The 25,699-nt window shown below is 49.2% G+C and overlaps 1 protein-coding gene across 1 annotated transcript; it reads left to right on the top strand.

Annotated features, from left to right (window-relative positions):
- Positions 1-4,314: 4,314 nt before the first annotated feature.
- Positions 4,315-25,699, top strand: APPBP2 (amyloid beta precursor protein binding protein 2). Its single transcript, XM_050321870.1, has 13 exons — positions 4,315-4,475; positions 12,222-12,310; positions 13,015-13,166; positions 13,665-13,788; positions 17,191-17,359; positions 17,922-18,011; positions 18,325-18,392; positions 18,468-18,573; positions 18,858-18,982; positions 19,166-19,251; positions 19,601-19,791; positions 20,176-20,341; positions 21,069-25,699. Exons 1-13 carry the CDS (start codon positions 4,335-4,337, stop codon positions 21,320-21,322), a joined length of 1,761 nt encoding a protein of 586 aa, XP_050177827.1. The 5' UTR covers positions 4,315-4,334; the 3' UTR covers positions 21,323-25,699.

Below are 25,699 nucleotides of genomic sequence, written 5' to 3'. Positions count from 1 at the left end.
CTGTTCTTTCTGCAGTAATTTTCAGACCAAATTGGCTTGTTAGTCATCAAACTATTGTTTCACAAACAGATTTGGGAAAGAATCACAGAATGGTTTGGGTTGGGAGTGACCTTAAAGCCCATCCAGTTCCCACCCCCTGCCACGGGCAGGGACACCTTCCACTATCCCAGGTTGCTCCAACCTGGCCTTGGACACTCCCAGGGATGGGGCAGCCACAGCTTCTCTGGGCAACCTGTGCCAGGGCCTGCCCACCCTCCCAGGGAAGGATTAATCCCAATATCCCATCTGTCCCTGCCCTCTGGCAGTGGGAAGCCATTCCCCTTGTCCTGTCACCCCAGGCCCTTGAGAAAAGTCTCTCTCCATCTTTCCTGCAGCTCCCTCAGGCACTGCAAGGCCACACTCAGGTCATCCTAAACCTTCTCTTCCCCAGGCTGAACAATCCCAGCTCCCTCAGCCTTTCATGGGAACAACCCCCTCCAGCACAGGTGACCTTCAGCAACTCCCTGCTGTCCAGGAACAGTAGCTCAGCACCCATATCTGGATGGGATTTTAGGGCTTTTTAAGGATTTTGAGGTTTGAGGGGGAGCAGAACAGCGTCAGACTCCAACCACAGTCTGCTGAAACAGCACAACCATCTCTGCAGATGTGAAATCTCTTCCATACGAGCTCTGACAACCAAGGCCTTGTTTGATCTCCGGGGGCAGGTTTGGTTCCTTCTTTTTACAATTTGAAGGCTGTGATGAGATTTTCTTTATACATTTACCCATCCCGAGGCTCGTGGGCCTGCCCTTCCCCTCCGATGACACACAGATGTCCCTCCAGACGCCGGACACGTGAGGGGTTCAGAGACCCATCTGCATCTTCAAAAGCTCAGATTGCAGCAGACAGACAGACAGACACACAGACTGAGGGCTCTGCCCTCACCCCTCACCACGCTCTGCCTGCAGGCACGGTCTGGGAACGTCCTTCAAACATTTCCCTGCGTAAAGGAGACAAAAGAAAAGAGAGAGGATCCCAACAAAGATAAGAGTATCCATCAGAACCTCTGCCAGCAAGCACTGGAGTCAGAGGGATTTTCCAACATCTGCAATTATTAATGAGCTACTGCACTAAAAGAGTTTGCTGATGTGAAAAGGCACGTCATTGCATGGAGCCACTTTGCTAATAAGTTCCCAATGCAGATTAAGGAATTAAAAAAAAAAAATCATTAAACAAACAGGATAACTCCTAAGTTTAAAGATATTCAGAGGACTAATAAATTATTTAATAAAATAGATTTTGTAGGTCAGTTTTGCTGCTAAATGTGTTGCTTTGATGGTTACCTCCTATCTCAACATTAAACACATACACTGAACTAACTTCACCAACTAATAACACCTTTAAAGCAAAATAAATATTTAATAAAGGAGAGCACCACGCTGCTCAACACACAAATATACTAAATCACAGAGTATTAATAAATAACAAAAGCTTCTATATTTAAATTCTATTTCTACCTAGAGATTAAATCACTTTTGCCATGAAGATTATTCTTCAGGCTCTACCACAATGAATTGCAGCCTGAATACATAACGTGCTCCAGAGAAAGTTAATACAACATCCTTCTTTCACAGATACATTTATTTCTTCTCCTGAAACATGCACACTATAGTTTTGTCTACAAAAAAATTACCAGGCAGTAAAAGGTGTAGCCTAGCTTATTTTTCAAAACTTAGTAATTTATCAAGAAGATAAAGCCCATTGCCACAATGCTTGAAAAGTATATTTACCTTAGTTATTATTTTTAGAAAATGTATTAGACCCATAACTTTAAAGAAAAGAAAAAAAAAAAGGAGAGCATTATGAGTTAAAGAATTAATATTTTTAATGTATTACCAATATTTTTTCCTTCATGCACTGAAAAACTTGCACCCTCCTAACAGGTCCCCAGCCTTCCCAAACTGGCCCTCCCAAAATAACTGGGATAAGTAGCCTCTCCTGGGGGGCACTAATTGCCAACAGAAACCAGCTGTACTCCCTCAACTGAAATAAATTCATACAATTTCAGAAAATGAGAGAAAAAAACCCATAAAGCCACCAGTAGGAAAAGCTGAAGGAAAAAGAGGACAAAGCAACGTCCCATGGTCTGTTTATGTGGCATTCCTTTCTTCCCACCCCACAACATTTCTCTCTGCAAGTAAAGGACAGAGAATAATGTCCTCTCACAAAATGGGAGGAACAGCAACAATTTAGGATTATTAAAAATAACGTCCCCAAAGTGCAGAAGCTCTGCCTCCTATAATTTTTAAGATAAACCCCCCAACAACAAGTCCCAGTAGCAGTCCTACATTAGCCAAGAAAACCAAATTAAGACTGGACAGAAGGAGAAGTATTTCCCAGTATAGTCAGTGCACCAAGTGTTTGGGGTTTTTGTATCCACGAGTTTGAAAAATGCCAAACATTTAACTCTGAATAAGAGTTTTGTTCAGGACCACACTAGAGCAGTCACACTTGAGTGATACCAGCTTGGTGAGACAATTAAATCTACACCAAGTAGTAACCTCAGAGTCCTTGCCTGTGCTGCACTGGGGTAGTTAAATCACTGACTGCTCAGGGTGAGTCTCATTTAGACCAAATGACTTAAAAATCCCCCACCTGTGTTTAGGAACCATCCAGTACGTTCCTAGTGGTGTGTGTGAGCCCTGCATGGAACACAAATTGGGAAGAAAAACATGCCTTAAAGAGCTTGCTGAGGATAACGAGATACTGATAAAATACAGAGGCACTCCCACGTGGGGTCACAGGGCTCACTTAGGGAGGAAAAGGGTGTTTTTACCACATGGCAGCCCAGAAGGAACACCAGAGAAGTCAGAAGCGTGTCGGGTTCAACAGCAAACCTCCTCAAATACCGGTGCCCAAATATTGCTCACAGGAGCTGCCAACACACCTGGAAGTCACAAAAGGTCCAGTATCAGCTGTGTCTTAGCACAGGTGAGCTGCAAATAACAATATTTACACTCTAAAAAGGTTTAGGCTGGATGGGCCCCGGAGCTCGGTGGGAGGGGGATGTTCATTAGGGCGGGATCTCAGGGGCACCTGGAGCAGAAGCCTTGACTGCATCCAGGTGGGTTTGGAATGTCTCTGGAGAGGGAGAATACACGCCCTCCCTGGGCACCTGTTCCGGTGCTCGGCCACCCCCTCCACGTAGAGAAGTCCTTCCTCGTGCAGAGCTGAAATTTCTTGTGTTTTCAGTTTGTGGCCGTTGCTCCTCGGTCCTGTCGCTGGGCACCGCTGAAAGGAGCCTGGCACCATCCTCCGACGCCCACCTTGGGGATATTTAACGTGCACTGATGAGATCCGCTCAGCCTTCTCTTCTCCAGACCAACCAGGCCCAGCTCCTGCTCTTTCTGCCCATCGGGGAGAGCTCCAGACCCTCCGTTCTCGGCACTGCTCCCTCACGTTCCCCTCAGCCCCGCGGCGCTTCCCTCGCGCCTCCCTCACCAATGCCCCGTTACCGCCCCGGCCGCTGCCGCCCGCCCGCGCCCCGGCAGGGCTGAGGGAGCCCGGGAGCCCCCCGGGACAGCCCGGGGCGTGAGGGGGAACGGGCAGGGGGACGAGAGCCCCGGGGCGTGAGGGGGAACGGGCAGGGGGACGAGAGCCCCGGGGCGTGAGGGGGAACGGGCAGGGGGACGAGAGCCCCGGGGCGTGAGGGGGAACGGGCAGGGCTGCGGGAGTCCCGGGGCGTGAGGGGGAACGGGCAGGGGGACGAGAGCCCCGGGGCGTGAGGGGGAACGGGCAGGGGGACGAGAGCCCCGGGGCGTGAGGGGGAACGGGCAGGGGGACGAGAGCCCCGGGGCGTGAGGGGAACAGGCAGGGCTGCGGGAGTCCCGGGGCGTGAGGGGGAACGGGCAGGGGGACGAGAGCCCCGGGGCGTGAGGGGGAACGGGCAGGACGTGGCGGGAGCCCGGGACGGGAGGAGGGCAGGGCTGAGGGAGCCCGGGAGTCCCGGGCCGTGAGGAGAACCAGGCGGGAAGAGGGACGAGAGCTCCGGGCCGTGAGGAGAAGCAGGCGGGCAGGGGGACGAGAGCCCCGGGGCGCGAGGCGGAGCGGGCGGGTAGATGGACGAGAGCCGCCCCGGGGCGTGAGGGGGAACGGGCAAGGGGGACGAGAGAGCCGGGGCGTGAGGCGGGCAGGGCTGCGGGGACCGTGCCCCGGGGCGTGAGGAGGAACGGGCAGGACACGGCGGGAGCCCCGGGGCGTGAGGCGGGGCGGGCAGGGCGGCGGGAGCCCCGCGAGGCGGAGCGGGCGGGAGGCGGAGGGAGGGAGGGAGGGGAAGGCGGCTCCGCACAGCCAAGATGGCGGCGGTGGAGCTGGAGTGGGTGCCCGAGACGCTGTACAACACGGCCATCTCGGCCGTGGTCGACAGCTACGGGCGGGCGCGGCGCCGCGACATCCGCTCGCTGCCCGAGAACATCCAGTTCGACGTGTACTACAAGGTACGGGGAAGGGGGGTGGGCCGAGCGGGGTCCCGGCCCGGCCGGGCCTGCGGGAGCGGGAAGGAGAAGCGGCCCCGGGGGTCGGCCCGGGCCCGGCCGCGCTGAGGGGCTGCGGGGCCCCTGAAGGACGGGCCGGGGCGGCCGAGGGCCTGTGGGGCCGCCTGGGCTGCGGGTCCGGGCTCGGGCAGGGCCGGGGCCCTGCGGGTGCCCCCGGGAGCCGCCCCGAGGCCGCGGTGAGGGGCCGGGGGAGCCCCCGGGGGGACGCGGGCACGGGGCCCGTCCTTGGGGCCGGGGGGAAGGGGCCTCCTCGCCGTTGGGGAACGGTTGGGGCAGGATGAGGCCAGGCTGGGATGTGTTGGAATATGTGTTTTTCCTTTCCCTCTTTTTTTATATGTATTTTTTTAAATGTTGTATTGGAGATGGTGATGTCAGTGGTTGAAGGAGCACTTTGCCGTGCTCTGGTATTAATGATCTGGTAGGAACCAGATGAGGAGGACTGAGAGTCGTTTGATGGTGTAGTTTATTAGCATTAAATCATTCCTCGGTGAAAGGGCTGTTTCTCATTCAGCTGCCCCTGAAATATAGAGAGTTGCTGTAAAAGGTGCACTGAGATGGTCCATTAATTTCCATTGTCCACTAAACAGGCATTTCATCCGTGTGCAGGAACTGCTGGAAATGAGCATTATCAGGAGAGAAACAATGTGTGTAAAACCCTCCCCAAAAACCTAAGATGGGGGATAACCCTTCTTTCCTCTGCCAGTGAATTTCTAAAAATTGAGGATTTTTTGAGTGAAGTAATTCTTTAGGCCAATTGGAAACCCCTTTTTACCACACATGGGTGTGCTCATGGGTAAATGATGTGATTGATGCGTGGTGATCATCAGATGAAGGCTAAAGATACGGAAAAATATTTTGGGGGTCACTTTTAACTGTTAGTAGGTATGACCATTGATAAATAAACTTCCTTGGCTTTGCTTGTCCTCACGTTCATTCAGGTGAGAGGATGGTGCTCTGTGGCTTTTGAAAGCATAAAACCAAACCCTCTGTTTAATGATAGAAACGTCCAGGTGTTGTTTAAAACTCACTTGGAGGGGAGCTTGATACACGACTGACCTGTGGTGCTTTTACTGGCAGTGTTTGGTGGTTGCATTGACTCAGGTTCATGTGGAGTTGTTCAGTGATGAAAAAAGGTGCAGCAGCTCATCTGAGAGCTGGAGAGATTTCCTGACCTGTTTGTTCTACCTGTGTGTGTGATTTGTTGTCTTGCTGGGTAATGAACGTGCTCAGTACCTGTCCCCAAAATAACGCTGGTGTTGTGCTGGCAGTGTTGCTGTTGTTAGTGACGGTCATTCCATAGACCCACACAATGGGTTGGGTTGGCAGGGGCCTTAAAACTCATCCAGTTCCAACCCCAACACCTTCCACTAGATCCCAGGTTGCTCCAAGCCCCGTCCAACCTGGCCTTGGACACTTGCAGGGATGGGGCAGGCACAGCTGAGATATTTTTTCCTGATATCCAGTCTAAACCTCATCTGGGTCACTTTGAAGCCATCCCTCCTTGCTTTCTCTGTGTGTTTTACAGCAGGATGGTCTTTGGTGACCTGGAATGTGTGACCTGCACTGATTTTGCTCTCCCCAGCAGGCCCCATGTGCACTGAGTGTTCTGTGGCTGCCCAGGGCAGGCTGGGCTCCAGCTCCCGGCACCTTTTCTGGGCAGGAGAACCAATTCAGGCCAGGAGCAACCTGGGCTAGGGAATGGCATCCCTGCCTGTGGTCTTCAGGGTCCCTTCCCACCCAAACCATCCTGTGATTCCATAGCTGCCCTCTTTAATAGTCACATTCAAATGAGCTTATCCATGGATGTCCCTAAACCCCGGATGGGATGCTGAGAGAAGTCCTCACCCCTCACTCAATAGTGAGTGCCTCAGAGCCCAGCCCAGACTGCAGATCTGAAACAGTGTTTGCATCTTCCTGTGCACCTGCAGAACTCCTGAGAACTGGTCCTTGGTGTGTCTGTTTGGGTGGTGACAGCAGTGCCAGTGGTGTAGCTGTTTGGTTCTGGATGCAGTTCCTGTGACAACCAGGTGGGTTTTAATGCCATTTCAGCATGGTGAGCCATATCCCATTCATCCTGACCATCCAGAAGTAGAATTTCCAAAGTAAGACAGAGTAGGAGACTCTTAAATCTTTGTTTGGCTACCTGGTGGTGTTGCTGCTGTGTTGGGGTGCAGATACAGCTGAGGAGAAGTGGTGTGTGATTGAGGATTTGTGTAAATCCCACCTACATTTAGACCCTAAGACAGGCAGAGAATCCCTTTCATTTTGTGGTTATTAAAATATAAAAATCTCTTTGTTTTCCCCTCAGTCTTTCACATGTGAGTGAGTATAATTTGGAAGTAATGGTTTGTTGTCCAGCTGTTAATCATTGTTTGTGGTACTGGAGAAACTTCCACTGATTTTTCTAAAGAATAAATGGTGGTATTGGTCAGATTGTATTTTAATATACAGATTAATTGGCTGTGGCCATACAGAACTTTGTGTATTGTATTCATTGCTATGAACACTCAAACTTAACATTTGCCAGGCTTGCACAGGTTCCCCAGTGTGTTCAGCTTGATTCAGAAGCCACAGATAAGATCCAGCAGCAGAGACAGTGGGATTTAAAAGGCAGGAAAATGCCAGCAGAGTGTCTTAGTTTTTTCCCCAGGGTACCCTCTGATCCAGTGTTTGGCTCTATTGTCACAATACATTGCCTGTATTTATTGAACAAATTCAATTAGTTTTAACTTTAGATCTTCCAGAATTGTTAAAGTTGGGGACTTGCCCCACAGACCTGAATGAGGAGCTGCCCCGGGGAAGCTGCAGGATGTTCTTGGTGTGGACTGGGTAAGGGATGGGTTGTGCTGCAGTGACAGGAGCAGGCAGGCCCCTCACTCTGAGCTTGTTTGCCTTTCTGGAGCATTCTCAAACAGTGAGGACAGCTCAAAACAAGGAATATCAAACACTCATGACCGTGGTAAAACAACAAACCTGTCCTGCTTCACCCAGGGTGTCACTGGATATCCTTTTTTTCAAGCAGCGTTTGACTTTTCCTTGCAACCATTAGAGGCAGAGCAGGACACTTGGGAGGATATCCTGGAAATTTCCAAGCCTACGTCTGAGCTAAAAAATATTGAAATGTCTTATTAATCACAGCTGTATTTTGAAGAGCTTAAGAACTGGTATTGTTACAAGTAACACCTGCCTCTGGGGGGACAAAATACAAATGTGCTCACATATGATATTTTATTTCCTTTGGGTGTTTGCCAGGTGTGTGTATATCCTGGTTGGGTTGGTTCCTAGTTAAACTAGTCAGGTTCTCTTTCCTCTTGGGGTTTGTTTTTTTTTTGGGCTGGGGAGAAGAGAGAAAGGGGGAGGTGGTTTTTAGAAACCAAAGAAAAAAATATGCTGGATCTCATTTAACTGGGAGCCAGCATGTGAGCAAAATGCCAAAATTCTCCATTAAAAAGTAGCGACAGCTGGAATAAACTTCAAGCCCTCAAAAAAAAAAATAAAATCAAGTGACTGTATTTTGTAGTGTGTCAGGGTGAGGATGGTGTTCTGAGGGAGGGTGTTCACATTTTGTGTAATTATCTCAGTACTTTGGGTCTCAAGGTGCTTCAGTGTTCTCTGTCACAGGTATTTGTTGCAGTTAATCACTGACAGGCTCCTTTTGGACTTGTGTTGGTTAACAAGGAGTTTCATCCCGTGTTTATTTTCCTTTTGGAATGTCTTTTCTGGGTTGTGTGTGTTTCTGCTTTTTCACAATTGATTTTTCTTGAAAATGATTAGTGTCCAATGTTCTTGGAATGCTCTCTGATGAGATCATTAACCACAGGAACAGTTGGGGATGACATTAATTTGCTTTCTCTCACGTCCGGGTGTGTTTTGAACCAAAGAAAGTGAACAAACAGGAATCTGCTGACTGTTCCCTGCATTGCAGCACAGATGGGGTTTGGGGATCGAGTTTGCTGAGGAGGGATCACCGTGAGCATCATTTCTGCAAATCCCTGGGGAACCCTCCTGTCCCAGGGCTGGGGTGTGCAGGGTCCTGATGGAGTGAGGAGGATAAACTCCCCCGAGCTGTGGCTTCAGCTCCCTGCCCAGGGAAGTACAGACAAGGTCACCAGCTCGGGGTGTGAGGGAGGCAGAGCATCCCAGAGCCTCTTCTGGGGGACTCTGCTGGGACCCACAGTGTGACCTCACAGCCTCGTAGTTCCCCTGGTGCTGCTGTGGGGGCAGAGCTGTGTGCTGGTTTGTGTGTGCACACCCCCTGCAGCCTCCCTGCTCACCTGGGCAACAGCTCAGCCTGTCCCTCTGCACATCAAACCCTCCCACTGGAGGGGAATCAGCACCTCAGGAGTTTTCCCCAATTATTAACACATGCCTTGTTCCTCTAGTCTAAATTTAGCTCTGAGCTGAGCCATCTTGCCTTGTTGTGTCTCTCCTGGTTTGACACTTCTTGCCTTCTAACTTGAATTACTCAGATTGCTTTTTTTTGTTTGAACCCCTAACTATGGGATGTATTTTCTCATCCCAGTATCCTGAGCTTCTTCGTTTTTCTCATCTCCTTGTTGAGTGTGAGACAGTAGAACTCATCATAATTGGGATAATGAGGTCACACCACGAGCAGAGGTGTTCAACTCCTGCTGAACAATAATTCCCATTTCCACTTCATTTCCTCTGGGCTGATTTAACTTCAAAGCAAACTGGGTTTTCCCAATTACTGCTGAGGAGAATCTGCCACCTGTGTCACTGTGAGGCTCAGACTTGTGTCCCCTGTGCTGGACTCTGTGAAGCCCAAACTGTGCTGCTGTGACACAGAGCAGGGTGGGCAGTGTTTGGGGTGTGCAGGCAGTTGGCTCTGGAGACAGAGTATTGGTTTTCTTCTTGATTGTTTCATTGATGGAGGTTTGTAAGGACCAGCCTAGTAACTGGCAGGATGTTTTCCAAGAATAGTTGAAAAATTGCATTTTTTTGATGCCCCAGACAATCTCCAGTAGAAGCAGGGCTTGTCTGGAGGTTTGTAGATGGTTTCCCTAAATTTCCAGCTGGTTGTTTTCCAATCTGTGCCCCCTGCTCCTTCTGTACTGACTCATTTGCCAGCAGATCCATTCAGTGCTCTGTCAACTCAGGAAACTTTTTCCTTCCTTGTCAAGTGGGGAAGGAAGATGGGGCTTCAGCCAGGCTTTCTTCCCAAGTCCTGCTGTTGGTGAAGTCCAGAGTCCTTCCCCAGCCTGGCAGGGTACTCCACATTACGTTATTAGGCATTACAAAACATGCTGGGGAGCTCCTTGGATTTCCTCTCTAATTCTTACTGAAACATCCATATTTTTCAGTGCTCTTCCAAGCTGGAGCAACAGGAGCATATTTTTCAAATTGCGTGTTCAGTTCCTGCTCTGGAGGGTCCTCGTACAACTGGTTGGAATTAACCTCCAGCTGCTTTAAAAAATATATTTTAAAATGAATTTTTTTATTATGTTTAGAAGCAGTTGGTTTTTTTTTTTTCTTCAGCTTAATCTATTCAGGGAGAGAAACCCAGCCAGAACTTTAATAGAGCTATGATATAATAGGTAACAAGTTGATGTTATTAATTTGTTTAATTGGGGGCACTGTGATGTGCAGTTCTTGCCTGTTTAGGTGGATGTGTTACAAGTTCAATATTCAGCCTCAGATCCTGAAGGAGGGTCAGCAGCTGGATTGGGCACGTGTGTAAATCATAGACCTATATTAAATTCGTGCCTGTTTTCTGTGCCAGAACTGATGTGGCAGCGTGAGCTGGTGGAGCTGGGGGTCACACTGCAGCCTTTTAGTCACGAAATAACTCCCTGCTGAGCTCCAGAGAGGTGAAGCTTCTGTCTGAAAGGCATTTCTCTCCTCAGAACAGAACAGTGGTTCACAAGTCCAGGCTCTGCTGTTCGTGTCAGGACGTGTTTCTCTTGAATCACTATTTTGTTTTGTCTTTTGGGTTATGTAGCAAGGCTGTGGTCAGGAATCCTGTCTCTCTGGAGCTCTGACAAGAGAACCATTTCTTCAGTCCTCAGTGAACAAATGAGTGTTATTGAATCTCCTGGAATTACTTCACAGTCTGACGTAGAACTCACTATTTCCATGTCAAAGTCTGGTTGAAAGTGTTGCTGTAACAGCTCCAGCAGTTCCAGGAGGCTCTGAACTGGGTTAGTTCCTCGAGGGAAGGGGTGAGTGGGGGTGGAAATGTCCCAGGGATATTTTATCTCTACCTAGAGCAGTGAAAAACAGCCCCTTGCACCCTTGGTGTGCCCCAAATAATGGATGTGTCCAAGCTGAGGGCAGTTTGGGCCCTTCCCTCCCTCCCCACCAGGCTTTGGTTCCTTGGCAGTTCAGGAATCACATGGAACAGTGGGCACAGTCCAAGAAGTGTTTATGTAACCTCATCAATATTAATTTTAATAAGCCTTACTACAGTTAGTTTTTGGTGAGCCAGGAGCCTCTGGGGTTTTTAGGAACCACTGCACAGTGAGAGGGGGGAATGATACTGTGCTTGGGAACTGTGCAACCTGTGCTGGTCCTTTGATTGCCCCAAATCCAGGTGCAATGGGTGCCTTGGCTCCCTCCAGGTGAGCCCATCCCGTGTTGACAGGATGTCCACCTGCAGTTTGGGCACAGAAAACCAGGCAGTTTAAACATCCTTTTATTTTATTTTTACTGCAGAAAATATGGTTTAGGTTTTATAGAGCATTTGCCCTGAGACAGCTGTGAAGTCATTTAACCATGACTGTAGCTTTTAAATACACCACTCTGGCTGCTCCCCCAGTGCCAGGGAGAATCCAGCTCTGATCCCTTTGAAGTGCAGGGACACATCCCTGCTTTATCTGAGCACCAACTCTGCATGCAAACTTGCTCTGGTTTTTAAAAGACTGCCTTTTTATTTATTATCCCCCAGAAAAATAGATCACTAAAAGGAAAACATTCATTTCTGGCGATTGACGTTATTAGGTCAAAGTATTTTTGAAGTGTTTTTTGGAGGTGCTGCTGTTAAAATAACAAACTTGCTGTGCTGTGGAGTCAGTGTCGTGTGCCTTGATAAGAAGAGTTGACTAAAACTAAATTTCTGGCTGGGGATGTTCTCACTTAGCTGTGTTTGGAACACTGAATTCATCAGTGTTTGTGGAGAAAAAGGTGAACCAGGCACAAGGTGCAGTTTTCCCCTTTTCTGAGGGAGCAATGACCTGTGTGAGCTCAGGGGTTCCTGGGGACAGGGCTCATGCCTTGGTGGTGCTGGGGATTGGTGAGTGTGGGTTTGGGTTTATTTATACATTATATATTATATATTTGCATTGCTGTGCTCTGGATTGTGGGTCAAAGCTGTTAATTCTATTTTTTGCTGACTTGAGGGGTTTCTTGGTTTTCTCTTGGGTTTGTAGCTTATGTTGGCCGTGTTTTGGTGATGCAGGAGGACACAGACACTTGAAAATACATTTCTAGATTAAAAAAAACCCTTGAAAGCCCCTCTGGATCTCTCCTGACTGGTGTGCTCAGCCTTTAAACACTGCACTGGTGTCCTGTGGTGATACCCCGTGGTGATCCTGGAACTATTACTTTTTTAGCCTGCTGGATTTCAGTGCTCTAAAATCTCAGTTGCATCACGAGTCCTCTTTCCTGTTAAGGTAAATCTCCCAGAAAAACTCAACCTTAAATTTGGAGATTAACTTCCGTGGTTTCTTTCAGCTTTACCAACAGGGCCGTCTGTGCCAGCTGGGTAGTGAATTTTGTGAACTAGAAGTTTTTGCAAAGGTGCTACGAGCTTTAGATAAAAGGTGAGTGTCTTAACCAATCAATAATTCGCCTTTCAGCCCTTAACCTCTTGATCTGGGAAGAAAAAAGGTGCAAACAAAACAAACCAATGATGCAAAACTCCCCCAGTTTCTCAACAGCAGGTGGATGCCCAGCCAGGCCCTGAGCAGTGGCAGGCACAGCAGCCACTTCCTGCTGGCTTAGCAGGTCCTGAGGGAAGGGTTCTGCTGCTGACAGGATTGCCCCAGTTTGAAGAGCTTTCCTGTCGTTAAATATTGCACTTTGGGGTGCCACACTCAGAACTTGGCTGTTTGAGATCAGATTCCTGGTGACCAGAAGGAGCTCTGAGTCTTCAGGCACTGCTTGTGTGTGATGTTAATGGAGCCATCATTGCTGGGGGAGGGTGGATTTGGGGCTTCCTCCCTCCTGAGCTTCAGCTGAAAAGGTTGTTTCCCAGATTTAACGCTGCCTGGGCAGGCTGTGTTTTCCTTCCACTGGAGGGTGTCCTGGTGCAGAACGTTGTGTACCCTCCCTTGGTGTCAGACCATCCAACAGCTGTGACCCATTATCCTGGAGACTCCCAGTGATGCTTCTCTTCATCTGCTCTGGGTTAGGGGCAGCCTTGGGGTTTGTTTCTCTGGTGTGAGCTCATGGCAGCCCAGAGCCAGCTGAGTGCAGTGCTCTGAAAACTCCACGTGGCACTGAGTTGTGCTTCCCTTTGTTGCAGACATCTGCTCCATCACTGTTTCCAGGCTCTGATGGACCATGGGGTCAAAGTGGCTTCTGTCCTGGCCTATTCCTTCAGCAGACGGTGCTCCTACATTGCAGAGTCAGATGCTGCTGTCAAAGAAAAAGCAATCCAGATTGGCTTTGTTTTAGGTAACTGCTGCTTTCTCTCTGCAAACCTCAGTTAATTTACTTCTAATTATTTTCATGTTAATGCCTGTGATGTTTTGTTAAAGAACTTGTGTGTTTTGGAATGTGATTTTGAGAAAACTACCTGGTGTCTTAAGAAAAATACACTGGATTTTAATATCTAAGAATGTGTAGGCTTTTCTGTTGCAAACGGTTTAGACTTAAAATTTCTTTGCAGATGTGATGCTTAATGTAAGGGATTTAAATGTTTTTATTACTGGTAAGTTCTTCTTGACAGAGAACTGTAGGAAAAATGCGTCCTACCAAAAAGTCATGCTCAGCTGAAGGAGAATCCTTCTTCTCTCAGATTTCATCCTTTTCAGTCCAGGACAGGAGGGTTTGACCTTGCCAGGATTTCTGTCTGTAGGTGCAGATCTGTGAAATCAGGAGGTGTCTCACAAGACTCGAGCAAAGCCCTTTTCTCTTGGAAGGGCTGACGTGATGTCCTTGCTGTGTCCCCAGGGGGGTTCCTGTCGGATGCAGGCTGGTACAGCGATGCTGAGAAGGTGTTCCTGTCCTGCCTTCAGCTGTGCACGCTCCACGATGAGATCCTGCACTGGTTCCGGGCCGTGGAGTGCTGTGTGAGGTGAGCTGCCCTCACTGCTGGGGCACAGGGCAGGGCCAGCCAGCTCCAGGTGTGCTGCCCTGCTGCTCCAAAACACTCCCCTGGCACAGCTGAGGATCGGGAGGTGCTGGTTTTACCCCAATCCCTGGGTATCACAACCCCTGTGCTTCGCTGTCCTTCCCAAGATCTGCTGGGAAGCGTGGCTGGACACTGAGAGTGTTGGAGCACCTGAAGGAATGTTCAGGGTGGGACTTTGCTGAACTTCTGTTTGCTACAAGAAGAATTTGCCAAATCCAAACTCAAATGTTCCAGACTCAGAAATGAAAGCAAAACTTGCCTTTCCTGGTTCCAGATCCAGGGAGTTCTCATGCTGAGCTGCTCTGGGTTAGGTAAAGATCTGGATGTCCAGCTCTGTGGCAGCTTGAGCCACAGCTGGAAACATCTGGGAGAGAATTTTTTTGCTGTTAGGAGGCACTTGGGTTTTGAACCTGCCTTGTTTCTCAGGGCCTGTGGAGGTTGATAGCACTGACAGAGGCCTCAGATCATAATTCAGTTTTTGGTGGCTCTTCCACCTCTGTAGCCAGGTGAGATGAACTGCAGCCAGTGGCCAGCTGGGGTTTGTTGGGAGCACCAGGACTGCCAGGGGTCACAGGAGTTACCTGAGGGCTGCCGAGCAGAGCTAGAACAGGACTGAACTTCTTTCAGCTGCTGTAAAACAGAACAAAGCATGTGCTGTGTGGAGTGCAGGGCAAAACTTGTTTGGGGAAGCTGCTCCAAAAAAAGCCCTGCATCTTGTTTATGGCTGGGCAAACACGAAGGGGAAAGAGGCTTTGCCAGGAGCTGCTGATGTGCTGTGCCAGCCCCAGGGCCATGGCAACGCTGCTCTGCCTGCTCCTGCTGGCTCTGCCAGCTTCTGCTGGCTGCCATTCCAGGAATAAACTGATGCCAGGAGACTGGGCACACAGATCCACCTCCCAGAACTGAGGGGTGATGGATACAGAGCCACAGTTAGTGCTTGGTGCTTTGCCTTCTAATTAGTCTAAAAAAAGTTCCCTGGTTGTAGCAGGCCATTTGGCAAGCTGGGCAAGTTGCTTTAAATAAACTGTTGCCTTCTCTGAATAGAAAAAAAAAAGGTAAAGAAAGGGAAAAATGGAACTCTCTGTTGGACAGCAGTTGTGGAAAGGAGATTTTCAGGGATGACCCTTAAAAAAAGTGGTAGCTCTTGCTCTAAATGTTGATAAGTCTGCTCTCTGGGAGTTGAATTAATGCACTGCATTATTAATAGAATGGAGTTTAAAAATGTGGAGTTCTGTGCTATTTAAGCGTGGCTTGGTGTTTCCTTCTACCAGCAGCAGTAAATTAAATGGAGAAGCTGGGAAGACTGGAGGTTTGGATGAGCTGGAGTTCTGCTTCCCTGCGTGTGTGGTGCTCCTCTTGGTTTGCTTTCTCTGTATTGTGTGTTGAACAATGAGGTACAAGTAAATAACACAAATTTGTGGTTCCCCCACTCCATTGTTTCACATTCTGCTGATTCTTGGGTTGGTTTTTTCCTGGTGGTTTCAGACTTCCTAAGCTGCTGTGCAGCACAGTGTTGGCTCCTAGAGACTGGTTTTATTGGGGGAGGTTCGTCCCCAAAAGCTGTTGTTGCAGACATCAAAGGAGCTTCAGAGCCATTAGCATAAACGTCCTGAGGCCTCTTCTCTTCCTCGTGGCTTTATCTTCTGGAATTCCTTTGGATTAATAAAGGATTTTTTGTTACTCAGAGCTGGATCACATAAACTCTGCTTATCCTAGAGGATTGGCTTAGGTTTAGCTTGGTTTTTGGGGGAGATTTCTTTGTTTTAAGACACTATCACTGAAGCATCCAGGCACTGGATAGGATCTTTCCCAGGAGCTTATCTAAATTGCAGTGCTATCCCCACTGGCTTATACCATTACATGGGATTTGGGCTCCAAGGCTCCCATGCTGCACAGCAGCTCCCAGCTGAATGGTTTTGCCTCTTTAGGGAAGCTGATTTCTTCATTTTCCTCCATTCCAAGGAAAAATGGGGGTGTTGCTTTTGGCTGTGGCTGTTCCTCAGCCTGGTTGCTGTTTCCCCCTGCAAGGCTGGTGTTTGTGGAGCTGCTGGCAGGGTTTCTGAAGGTCTGTCCTTTGATGTTCTCTTTGTGCAGCAAATGCACAGCTGTCCTGTGCTTGCCTCCACTCCCTGTTGGGAAAAGGGGAACTTGATTCCTTTCCTGTTGGAGTTTGAGTTTGTTGATGCACTTGGATGGGAAAGAGGGACAAGCTGAGTTTTTAGGGTGAACTGAGCTGTGTTTCTGTGCTGCAGCACGTGGCTACAGTACCTTAAATCTCTGCTTGGAGTAAGGGCAAACAGGAAACACCTTTAGAAAAGAAACAAATCTGAGCAAAACCTTCACTGTTCATTCCTTCCCCTTTACCAATTTATTGGGAGTTTTATCCTGAAGTGCCATAACAGGAATCAAATGCTTTTCCTGTACATTAACTCTGAGTTTCAGCCTGTTTGCAGTGCAGCACCAGGCTCTGCTTCCCTTCTCCCTGTGCAGTTGTCTCCCTGTGTTCTGCTCCTCATTCCCAAGCCTCGCCTGCTGGTTTCAGTCTCTGTTCCTCACTAATGTCTAATAACACATTTCCAGGGGGCCAGGGGAGGTTAACTCACCCCAATCTCATCTGTGCTCCATTTTCCATGGAGCAGGAACAGCTGCCCTGCCTGGGAATCCACCTCTGCCCTGGGGGCTTGGAATATGAAAAGGCACCCATTCCAAATGTATCTCATTAAAGTAAATAAGCATCAGCCTACACTGATGAAAAAGATTTTTTTATTTTAACTAAGTTGCCAGAAGCTGAGGCTGTTACTTCTCCAGAGAAACAGGAGGAGGTTTCCTTAGTGCTGGGTGTCACTGGCTGCACTGGGCTGCTTCTTGAGGCTCCTGTTAATCCTTGGGATGGAAAGGCATTGGGACAGGAGAGGGCAGGGAGAGAGGATGGAGGAGCTGCTGTGGGCTGAGTCAATAAAATAGTCTCTTATCTCGTGTCAAATGAATGTGAGTAAATCTTTTGTGAGGAAACCCCAAAAGACAAAAATGCCCATTTGGAGCCCTGGGCCGCTCAGGGCTTGAGGGCAAAGTGCAGAGGTGCAGGAGAAGGAGCTCTGTCTGTACTCCCTCAGTGGCTCTTTGAGGTTACCATGCTGAGGGGAGCAGGTGGAAGGGATTTCCTGCTGTGTAGGACAGGGCTTTGGGAATGGCATTTCATCAGGATTGAGAAGAACAGATTTTATGGAAAATGAAACACAAAGCCAGCACAGCAGGCTGGTTCAAGCACTGGATTTGCAGAACTGCATCAGTATGTGAGATCATTGGTGTGAGAGGTTCCCTGAGCTCTCCTCTGTGTCCCCCCAGGTTGCTGCACGTCCGGAATGGGAACTGTAAATACCACCTGGGGGAGGAGACGTTCAAGCTGGCCCAGTCCTACATGGAGAAGCTGGCCAAGCACGGCCAGCAGGCCAACAAGGCCGCGCTCTACGGGGAGCTCTGCGCCCTGCTCTTCGCCAAGAGCCACTACGATGAGGTGAGGGCTGCCAGGGGCTCCAGCAGCCACCCAGCACAGCACATTCCTCCTCCAGTGCCTGCAGGGCACTGCCAGGGAACACTGTGGGTCTGGGGGATATCCTGGCTCAGTCCTGAGCTCCTGGTGCTGCTCAGACCAGCACTGGTACGAGTGATACCCTGGGGGTTCGTGTTGGGCCTCTCTGAGTTGAGTTAAACTGTGTTTTGTCTTTGGCTCCCCAGTCCACTGACCAGGGTGTTGTCCTCCACAATGGGACTTGGGAGCATTACTTAAAGATTATTTTAAAATCTTTATAAAAACATCTTTAAAAATGTGTATAAAAACCACTGTTTTGTCTGTAAAAGTAATTGTAATAACACATACTTAGGCTACTGTAAAATACTTACATAGTTGGTATTAACCTTAAAAGTGGTTTCTAGGTCAAGTTTCATTACGTGTAAACAATTGAACGGCATATTTGAAATTTTGGGATGTGAATGACCAGCTTCTCAGAGCCAGGTAACGTTTCTCTTGATGTGGTGAAGTCCCAGCTTCACTGTGTGGATCCCTCTTTGTCCCCCAGGCCTACAAGTGGTGCATAGAGGCCATGAAGGAGATCACGGTGGGGCTGCCCGTGAAGGTGGTGGTGGACGTGCTGCGACAAGCCTCCAAGGTGAATTGAAGACTTCCACGCTGCTTTTGTACCTCATCTACCACCAGGAGCGGGTGGGGATGGTTTGTTCCTCCAGAACTCCTGGAACCAGCTCCACCTCAGGAGCCTCGAGGCTTGTTGATTGGGTTTAATGGGTCCAGCTCAGCCTCAGACCTGGGCAGGGGGGTATTGCTGGGTTTGTTTTTTTACTGTGATGCTTTTGTTAAATAACTGAGAAGCCCCTCGATAAGCAGAGAGGTGTGACATGAGGAGCAGCAGTGTGGGGAGGAGCTGGGCTGGGAGCACAGCCCCTCACCACTCGTGTCCCCTGCAGGCCTGCGTGGTGAAGAGGGAGTTCAAGAAGGCCGAGCAGCTCATCAAACACGCCGTGTACCTTGCCAGGTGAGCAGCTCTCCAGGAGAGCCCCTCTGGGATGTGCCCACCCTGCCTCAGTGTGTAACGAGGTGTGTTTTGCAGGGAGCACTTTGGAGCCAAGCACCCCAAGTACTCTGACACGCTGCTAGACTATGGCTTTTACTTGCTCAACGTAGACAACATCTGCCAATCTGTTGCCATCTATCAGGTAGGCAGCAGGGCTGTGTCTGGCTTTCTTAGTCTCTCCAATGTTGTAGTTAATTCATGAGGACTGATAATAGTTGATTTAATTACTGCAGTGCTGTTCTTTAAAGAAAACCCAAACACCACCAACTTTTTCTTTCTTTATTCTTTATTCTTTCCCTGACTCATGGGTCTTTTATACATTTAGTGTCTCAAGTATGCAGGAATTTCAGAGGCAGTAGTTTTTGTCCCTGTTTGCCAGGATTTTTTCTGTATGAACTGCTGAGTTGGTTCTGGTCCCTCTTGCAGACAGCGCTCGATATCCGGCAGTCGGTGTTTGGAGGCAAAAACATCCACGTAGCCACGGCCCACGAAGACCTGGCTTATTCTTCATATGTTCACCAGTACAGCTCTGGGAAATTCGACAACGCACTGTGAGTGCTGCTCTTTGGGGGGCTGGCAGCACATTTACTGCTGCCAATGGAGAAAAACGTCCCTAAATGATCCAGATTTGCGGTTGGAATGTAATGCATGTGGATTGCAGTAACGTTTCTGCTGTTGTGTCAGCTGCTGACTTGGAGATGCACCTTGAACTTTTTATTTCAACTTGATTTCAGATTCCATGCTGAACGTGCTATTGGCATTATAACTCACATTCTGCCAGAGGACCATCTTCTCTTGGCCTCTTCGAAGAGAGTGAAAGGTAGTTCCCTCCACTTGAAACCCTTCCTTGGGATTGGTGTGTCCTGTTCTCTTGCAGACAATGGAACTTGAGTTGTTGTTTTCAAGGGAGGTGACTCTGGGTGTTTGTAATCCTTGATGTTCTCTGTCAACACACCTGTAAAATAACACAGAGAAAACTCTTTAAAACTTACCTGGAAGGCTTTGAGTGGTATAAAAACACAGAATACACAAATTTATGTTGTGTGCTTGATCCCTGGGGTGCCAGTGTGTGTGCCAGACCAGGCTGGTGAGGGGTGTGGTGATGGCTCTGTGCTGCCCAGGGGAGCCTGTGTGTGCAGCACAGTGCCAGCTGCTCTCTCTGTCCCCAGCACTCATCCTGGAGGAGATTGCCATAGACTGTCACAACAAGGAGACAGAGCAGAGGCTGCTCCAGGAGGCTCATGACCTGCACCTCTCCTCGCTCCAGTTGGCCAAGAAAGCCTTTGGGGAGTTCAACGTGCAGACAGCCAAACACTACGGCAACCTGGGCAGGCTCTACCAGTCCATGAGGAAGTTCAAGGTGAGACTGGCGGTGTGAAGGGCCTGACTTCGTCTGCAAGGCATCCAAAATCTGTCACAGCAAGGGAGGGTTTGCAGTGTCCACATCTCACAGCCTCAGCTGGTACTTTTGTGCTTTATCATTGATCTCAAAAGCTTTGTGCAGGAACAGCCCAGGGGGGGTACTTGCTGCCCTCAGGGGGTGACAGCGGGTTTGGTGACACCATTTAATGATCCACCTCATTGAGAATTTGGAGAATTTGCTTTGGTTTTGGCTGTGTTACTTTTTGTCTTTTCTAGAACACTACAGACTGCTTAGCAACAGGGTTATGTTTCTTTAAACTTTCCCCCTCTCTGTGGGGTGGTGAGGGGTGTCTGACTGACCCGTGTGGGTTTGGCCCCCCAGGAAGCAGAGGAGATGCACATCAAGGCAATTCAGATCAAGGAGCAGCTCCTGGGCCAGGAGGATTACGAAGTTGCCCTCTCCGTGGGCCATCTCGCCTCCCTCTACAACTATGACATGAACCAGTATGAAAATGCTGAAAAGCTTTATTTGAGATCCATAGCAATTGGTGAGTGACACAGAGGAACTTGATGGGATACAATGCACTTTATTTCATGTGGGTTTTCAATGTAAATGTGGTTTTCTTTAGTGTTCTCCTGGGGACTGAATTCTGAACTTGGGTTACTTTTAGTGCTCCTTCAGAATTCATTGAAAACAGACCCATTAAACACATTTTGGAGTTGTGGCCAGAACCTGAGTGCAGAATGCAGTCAGATTTTGAAAGAAATGGACAATGACTGTGCCCATCAGAAGAACTTCTCTCATTACATATTTGTCTTGCCCTTTACCTTCTGTAGTGAATTTTATTCCCAAATCAGGTGCATCCTTGGGCCATGCTGTAGCCCAGGTTTGAGGCACAATTGTGCTTCATACAGTTATGTACAGTGTGTTACAGAAAAAAAACATGGGTTTTATGTAGAAAACAAAAACTTCCCTGTTTAAACTGAATTTGGAGTGTAACTGGGGCACAAACTGAGTCCCCTGTACAGGGCTGTAGATTCTGCACATGTAAAGCTGTGGGGCAGGTGATGTTGTGATTGTAGAGCCCCTGAGGAGCAGTTGCAGCACCCTCAGAGCAGGGGGTAGATGGAATTCAGACCAGCACCCAGGAAGGTCGTTTGTGTTCTTGGTTTACCCTGACAAAAACCTTCAAGCTGTTGCTAAAAATGACCTGAGAAATCGCAGCGTGTGGATGTTCCGCCTCTGAACTCAGTTTTCTTTTGGATTCCTTATAGGAAAGAAGCTTTTTGGGGAAGGATACAGTGGACTTGAATATGATTACAGAGGTCTCATTAAACTGTACAATTCCATTGGCAATTACGAGAAGGTCTTTGAGTACCACAATATCTTGGCCAACTGGAACCGGTTGCGGGACCGGCAGTTCTCGGTCACGGATGCCCTGGAGGACGTGAGCACCAGCCCCCAGTCCACGGAGGAGGTGGTCCAGTCCTTCCTGATGTCTCAGAGCCTCGATGGACAGAGCAGCTAAGAACTCGGTCACTTAACCAGTTAAGGTTTTCTCCCCCACCCCGGGGTTCCAGGGGGAAAAGTCATACTGTGAAATCTAAACCATGTAGTTCTCTGGGGGCTGGAGTTGGCGTTGAAACACTGGTCCAGTCTGCTGAAGAGTGCCCATCCGGATGAATGTGTGTTCAATTCCTCTCAGCATGTGTATGGCATGTTTAGTTCGGCTCACATTTTTAACTTGGTATTCCCAAAAAAAAAAAAAAAAAAAACCCACAAAAAACAAACCCCTTCTTTCTCTCTTCTTCCAAAAGAAGCTCCTTTGCAGAAAGTCTGCAAGAAAACATTAAATAAAAACTGTTTGAGTTCAAAAGAGTTGCATTGTTGTTATGGATGGAAGGTGTCACCAAGAGCTTTCTGCTGACGTAGAGAGAGAGTAAGAGCTGTCCTGTGAGGAGCTGTAGGAGAAAGGTGTTTCTGCTGTATCTTTGTAGCAAAGTTGATGGTAAATAGCGAGCACGGGGAGGATGCCCTGCCTGGGCTGCTGCCTTACCAAGAGAAGTGGCCAAGAACCACTTGGGAGCAACACTGAACCTCGCTCGGAGTGCAGTCCCCACCGTGTGCTTTGTGCATCCCTGAACTGGACCAGTGCTCACCTGGGAGCGGGACAGAGCCCCAGACCAGCCATCCCAGTGCCCTTGGTGCCACCACCAGTGCTCAGCCTGAGCAGGACCAGCAGAACCCACAGTGGACCAGCTGCTAAAAACCGCTTTGGACCAGTGGCTTTAATTTACCCCTTCTGCCCCTGCTTTCACTTGCCAGTAGGAGTCCTGCATTTAGGTGTCTGATCGGTGCAAATGATTTTCCTGTGATAGATCCAGAGCCAGGGAGTGCCCCTTCCTGAGCCATGGCCTGTCTGTTCCCGGTGAGCTTCTCCAGGCACTGTGCCCGTGCCACAGGCGGGACCAGCCACGCTCGACTCTGCTGCAGCCACCTCTGCTCTGCTCTGCTGGGCCTTCGCCTGCCGATGGAGCCCACTCCTTGTTTATACAGAAGAGTTTTGTACAACAATCCAGTTCCCTTTTCAGTTTCTGAGAACACAACTCACTGTACAGTTCACAGGGGTCGGTGGAAAATGCCAAAAAGCACAACAGGTCTTTTTTTTTGTGAAGCTTCATTTCTCCATTAAACACCAGTACAACCAGAAATGGTTCCCTGCTGTTCCTTCCTGCAGCAGAGCTCACTGCACAGACCTTGGCTGTGCCTCTCACTGGCTTGTCTTAACTGCCCTGCTGGGGCTGCCTGCTCGTGTGGCTTTGGCTTTGGGTGTTGTTCTGGCTTTGTTTTATTTCTCACTGTTGAGGGAATATTTGAGAGTCTGTGACACAAACTGGACCTGGCTCTGCTGACACCTCAGTTCTTCCAGCGGATTCTGGCGGGGGTGGTTCTCTCCTGCTGTTTTGGGGGGTTTGTACCTTAGGCAGTCCCAGCTGGGGCTGGGCTGGCTCTGGGTGTTGTGTTTGGGCTCTGGTTTGCAGTTGGTTTCTGAGGTTTCTGGCAGGGAAAGGTGCTGGATGGTCTTCAGGGAAGAAACAGAGATCTTGGACATGACTTAATGGCTCTTTTAAGAAGTGAAATTTTACAGGCCAATAGTTCATTTACTGGTGCCTTCAAGTGTATTTTGGGGGGAAAGGCTGAGTAATTCTCAACTTTAAAATGCAGTTTTGTAGTTAGTGAAGATTAATGATTGCATATTTGGGATGGCTTCACTGAGGTGAAAAGAAAGATTTGCATGAACCCCCCTGTGGTGTTAGGACTTAACTGCAGGATGGCCTCAGCAGCTGCTCAGTGAAAATCCAGCTCGACGTGTGGACTTAACATCTAATTTATTTATAGCAATTTTGTTTATGATGTGTAGGAACTACAGACTAATTCAGCTGTAAAGGCAGAACCTTTTTCTCCCTGATGTCCGAGGCACCGATGAGTTACAACGTTCTCACGAGTTCTTAAATCCTATTCAACCCTATTTACAGTCAAACAAAGTGTGTAACAGTGGTGCCAGAACTCGGGCAGGGAGGTGGCTCAGAGCTGTCCTGAAGAAGCTGGGTGGTTCTGTGGCTCTGAGCTGCAGGAGTGTCCAAAGCTTCCAGCTGGGTCCTGGACTTGCACTGACATGGCCTGGAGATCCTTTATCCACTTGGGATCTCCAGCCTTGGTCTCCATGTCCAGCTCCTGACTCAGGAGTGTCTGAGCTCCAGTTGGAGCCCCAGGGGATGGTGCCAGAGGCAGGGAAAGGACTCGTCCCTCTGGGCCAGCGGGGCTCCAGCACTGCCTGACTGCCTGGGCAGAGCTGAGCCTGCAATTCCCTACATGCTCCATCCTGTGGGGTTTTCCAGGAGCAGGGGGGGTAATTCCCTATGTTCTCCCTGCTCTGGGGTTTTGCAGTGGCCTGCAGGTGTCCCCTCTGGCAGTTTTCCATGGTGGGGGGGCCTGGCACGATGGAACACTGGACACAGGGAATTAATTATTGGCATTTATAGGCACACAGAGGCAGCTGCACAGGGGCTGTTTGGTGCTGGCAGTGGCAGGGGACACCTGGGAGTGGAACTCCTGTGAAAATGCATCTTTTTCCTGAAGGTGAGTAAATGAATCACCCCAGAGTCACCGGTGCAGTGGGGAGGACGGGTGGCACCTTAAGGGAAACTTTTCACAGTTGATTAAATTGAACCCTTAATATTTCCCTGCCACGTTTGGTGAGTGAGGGGTGAGTCCTGTTTTCTGTGCAGCTGGGAGGGAGGGAGGAAGGTGATGTCAGATTCCCCCCTGCTCCTGGGGCTGCTCTGGACGTTGGGGAAGGGGGGAGCACACCCGGATTTGAAGAGCTGACAAAAGGGGAGTGGGAAATGTCTTTGCAAATCTCTCTCTCAGCTACTTGAAGTAAACGAGCCAGTAACTGTGTGGCCCCAAACAGTGTTTGGTCGCTGTTGTAGCAGGAGGATTCCAACAGGGAGTGTCTGTGCCTGCCTCTGTCCAGCTCTTTGGATGCTGCTTCAGTCCCTGCTCTGGAGCCAGACTTTGGTTTAAGGCTGTGTCCTTTTTGCACACCGGTTTTGGTAAACGGTTCTGAAGGGTTTGTTGAATTCCAAGCTGCCAGCTCAGGGGTGGTGGTTGTGACTCCCCAAAGGAAGCTTTCCTGTCCGTGTGCTGTGGTCTGGAATTCACTCGAGGTGCTGCTTCTCGTGGTACAAGATGCACGTGGGAGTCCATTCCCTTTCTCCAGCCCTCCCTGTGGCAGAGGAGGAAAAGGTGCCTCAAACAGGGTGGGAACCGTTGATGAACATCCCTTGGTGCTGTGGTTGGGCGGTGACTCGGGCTGGGGGCAGGTGATCGCTGTTCCCACCTTTCCCACAGGTCCCCCCTCTGCCTGTGCAGAGCCTGCTTCGATCTGGAGGCCGTTGTGTCCCTGTTTCCCACATTTCCAGAGGGAGCTCCTGGCTCTGCACTGGGCGGTGTCACCTCGTGACCTGTGAGGGCCTCGGGGTTCCCTCCCTGCAGGACCAGCCCCAGTTCCTGCAGCAGCCCCGGCAGTGCTGGGAGTGCTTTTGTCCCTAAATCTCAGGAAGGTGTTGGGCAGTGCCAGGGGGTCCCTGGGTGGTGGCAGCTGGGTGTGCTCTGGGCTCTGACGCTCTCCCTGCAGTCTCGGTGTCTGTAGCATGAGTGGCCTTAGTGAGTTTGTTGAAGTGCACATTTTTTTTTTTGTTTTGTTTTGTTTCTTTTCAGAAGTAAATTTTAAGATGAAGAAGATATATACTATATAAATATATAGAGCTATTTAGAAACTCGGTCTGTGGTGCACAAGTTCAGTGTTGGAGCTCAATAATCGTCGCAGGTACCATATGTGTAACTTCTCTTTTCTGTACATCCCTTTCTGGGAAGCAAATGTTGCCATGGTAACTACAACTTTACAATTTCTTTACTACTTAATGATGTGAATGAACTCTACATTTTATTGAATATTACCAGGTTCAGTACTATTTTTATACTTTATTGAACTACAGGGGATTTTAATTTAATAGCATTTAAAATAAAAAAAAAGATAAAAAGATGTTGCTTGAACTGTATAACTGTATAAATGGAAATACTCACACAAACCCACCTCTCAACCAGAATCTCTGCCTGTAGTGCCACGTTCATTTCTATGAGAGTCTCTTGCTCATGGCCAGAGCTTGCAGATCACCCTCCCTGTGGTGTCAGGGCGGGCTTTGGTGTCCCCCTCCCCCGCCTGCAGAGCCCAGCGTTGTCTGTGCCCATGGAACCACCCCCTGTTTGTAACCAGCATTGTGATATTCTGTAACTGTATTGCTCTACTGAAATATTGACCTAATAAATAGAGTGTTCTGCA

The sequence above is a fragment of the Myiozetetes cayanensis genome, unplaced genomic scaffold (assembly GCF_022539395.1).
Source record: "Myiozetetes cayanensis isolate MyiCay16 unplaced genomic scaffold, myiCay2020 scf27, whole genome shotgun sequence".
Classification (NCBI taxonomy): Eukaryota; Metazoa; Chordata; class Aves; order Passeriformes; family Tyrannidae; genus Myiozetetes; species Myiozetetes cayanensis.
Note: the sequence above shows the minus strand (reverse complement) of the source record. Positions and strands in the feature narration are given on the sequence as shown.

Coding starts and splice junctions, on each gene's coding strand:
- APPBP2 (XM_050321870.1), top strand. CDS start 4,335: ATGGCGGCGGTGGAGCTGGAGTGGGTGCCCGAGACGCTGTACAACACG. Junction 17,360..17,921: donor CCAAGAGCCACTACGATGAG/GTGAGGGCTGCC, acceptor TTTGTCCCCCAG/GCCTACAAGTGGTGCATAGA. Junction 18,983..19,165: donor GGGAAATTCGACAACGCACT/GTGAGTGCTGCT, acceptor ACTTGATTTCAG/ATTCCATGCTGAACGTGCTA.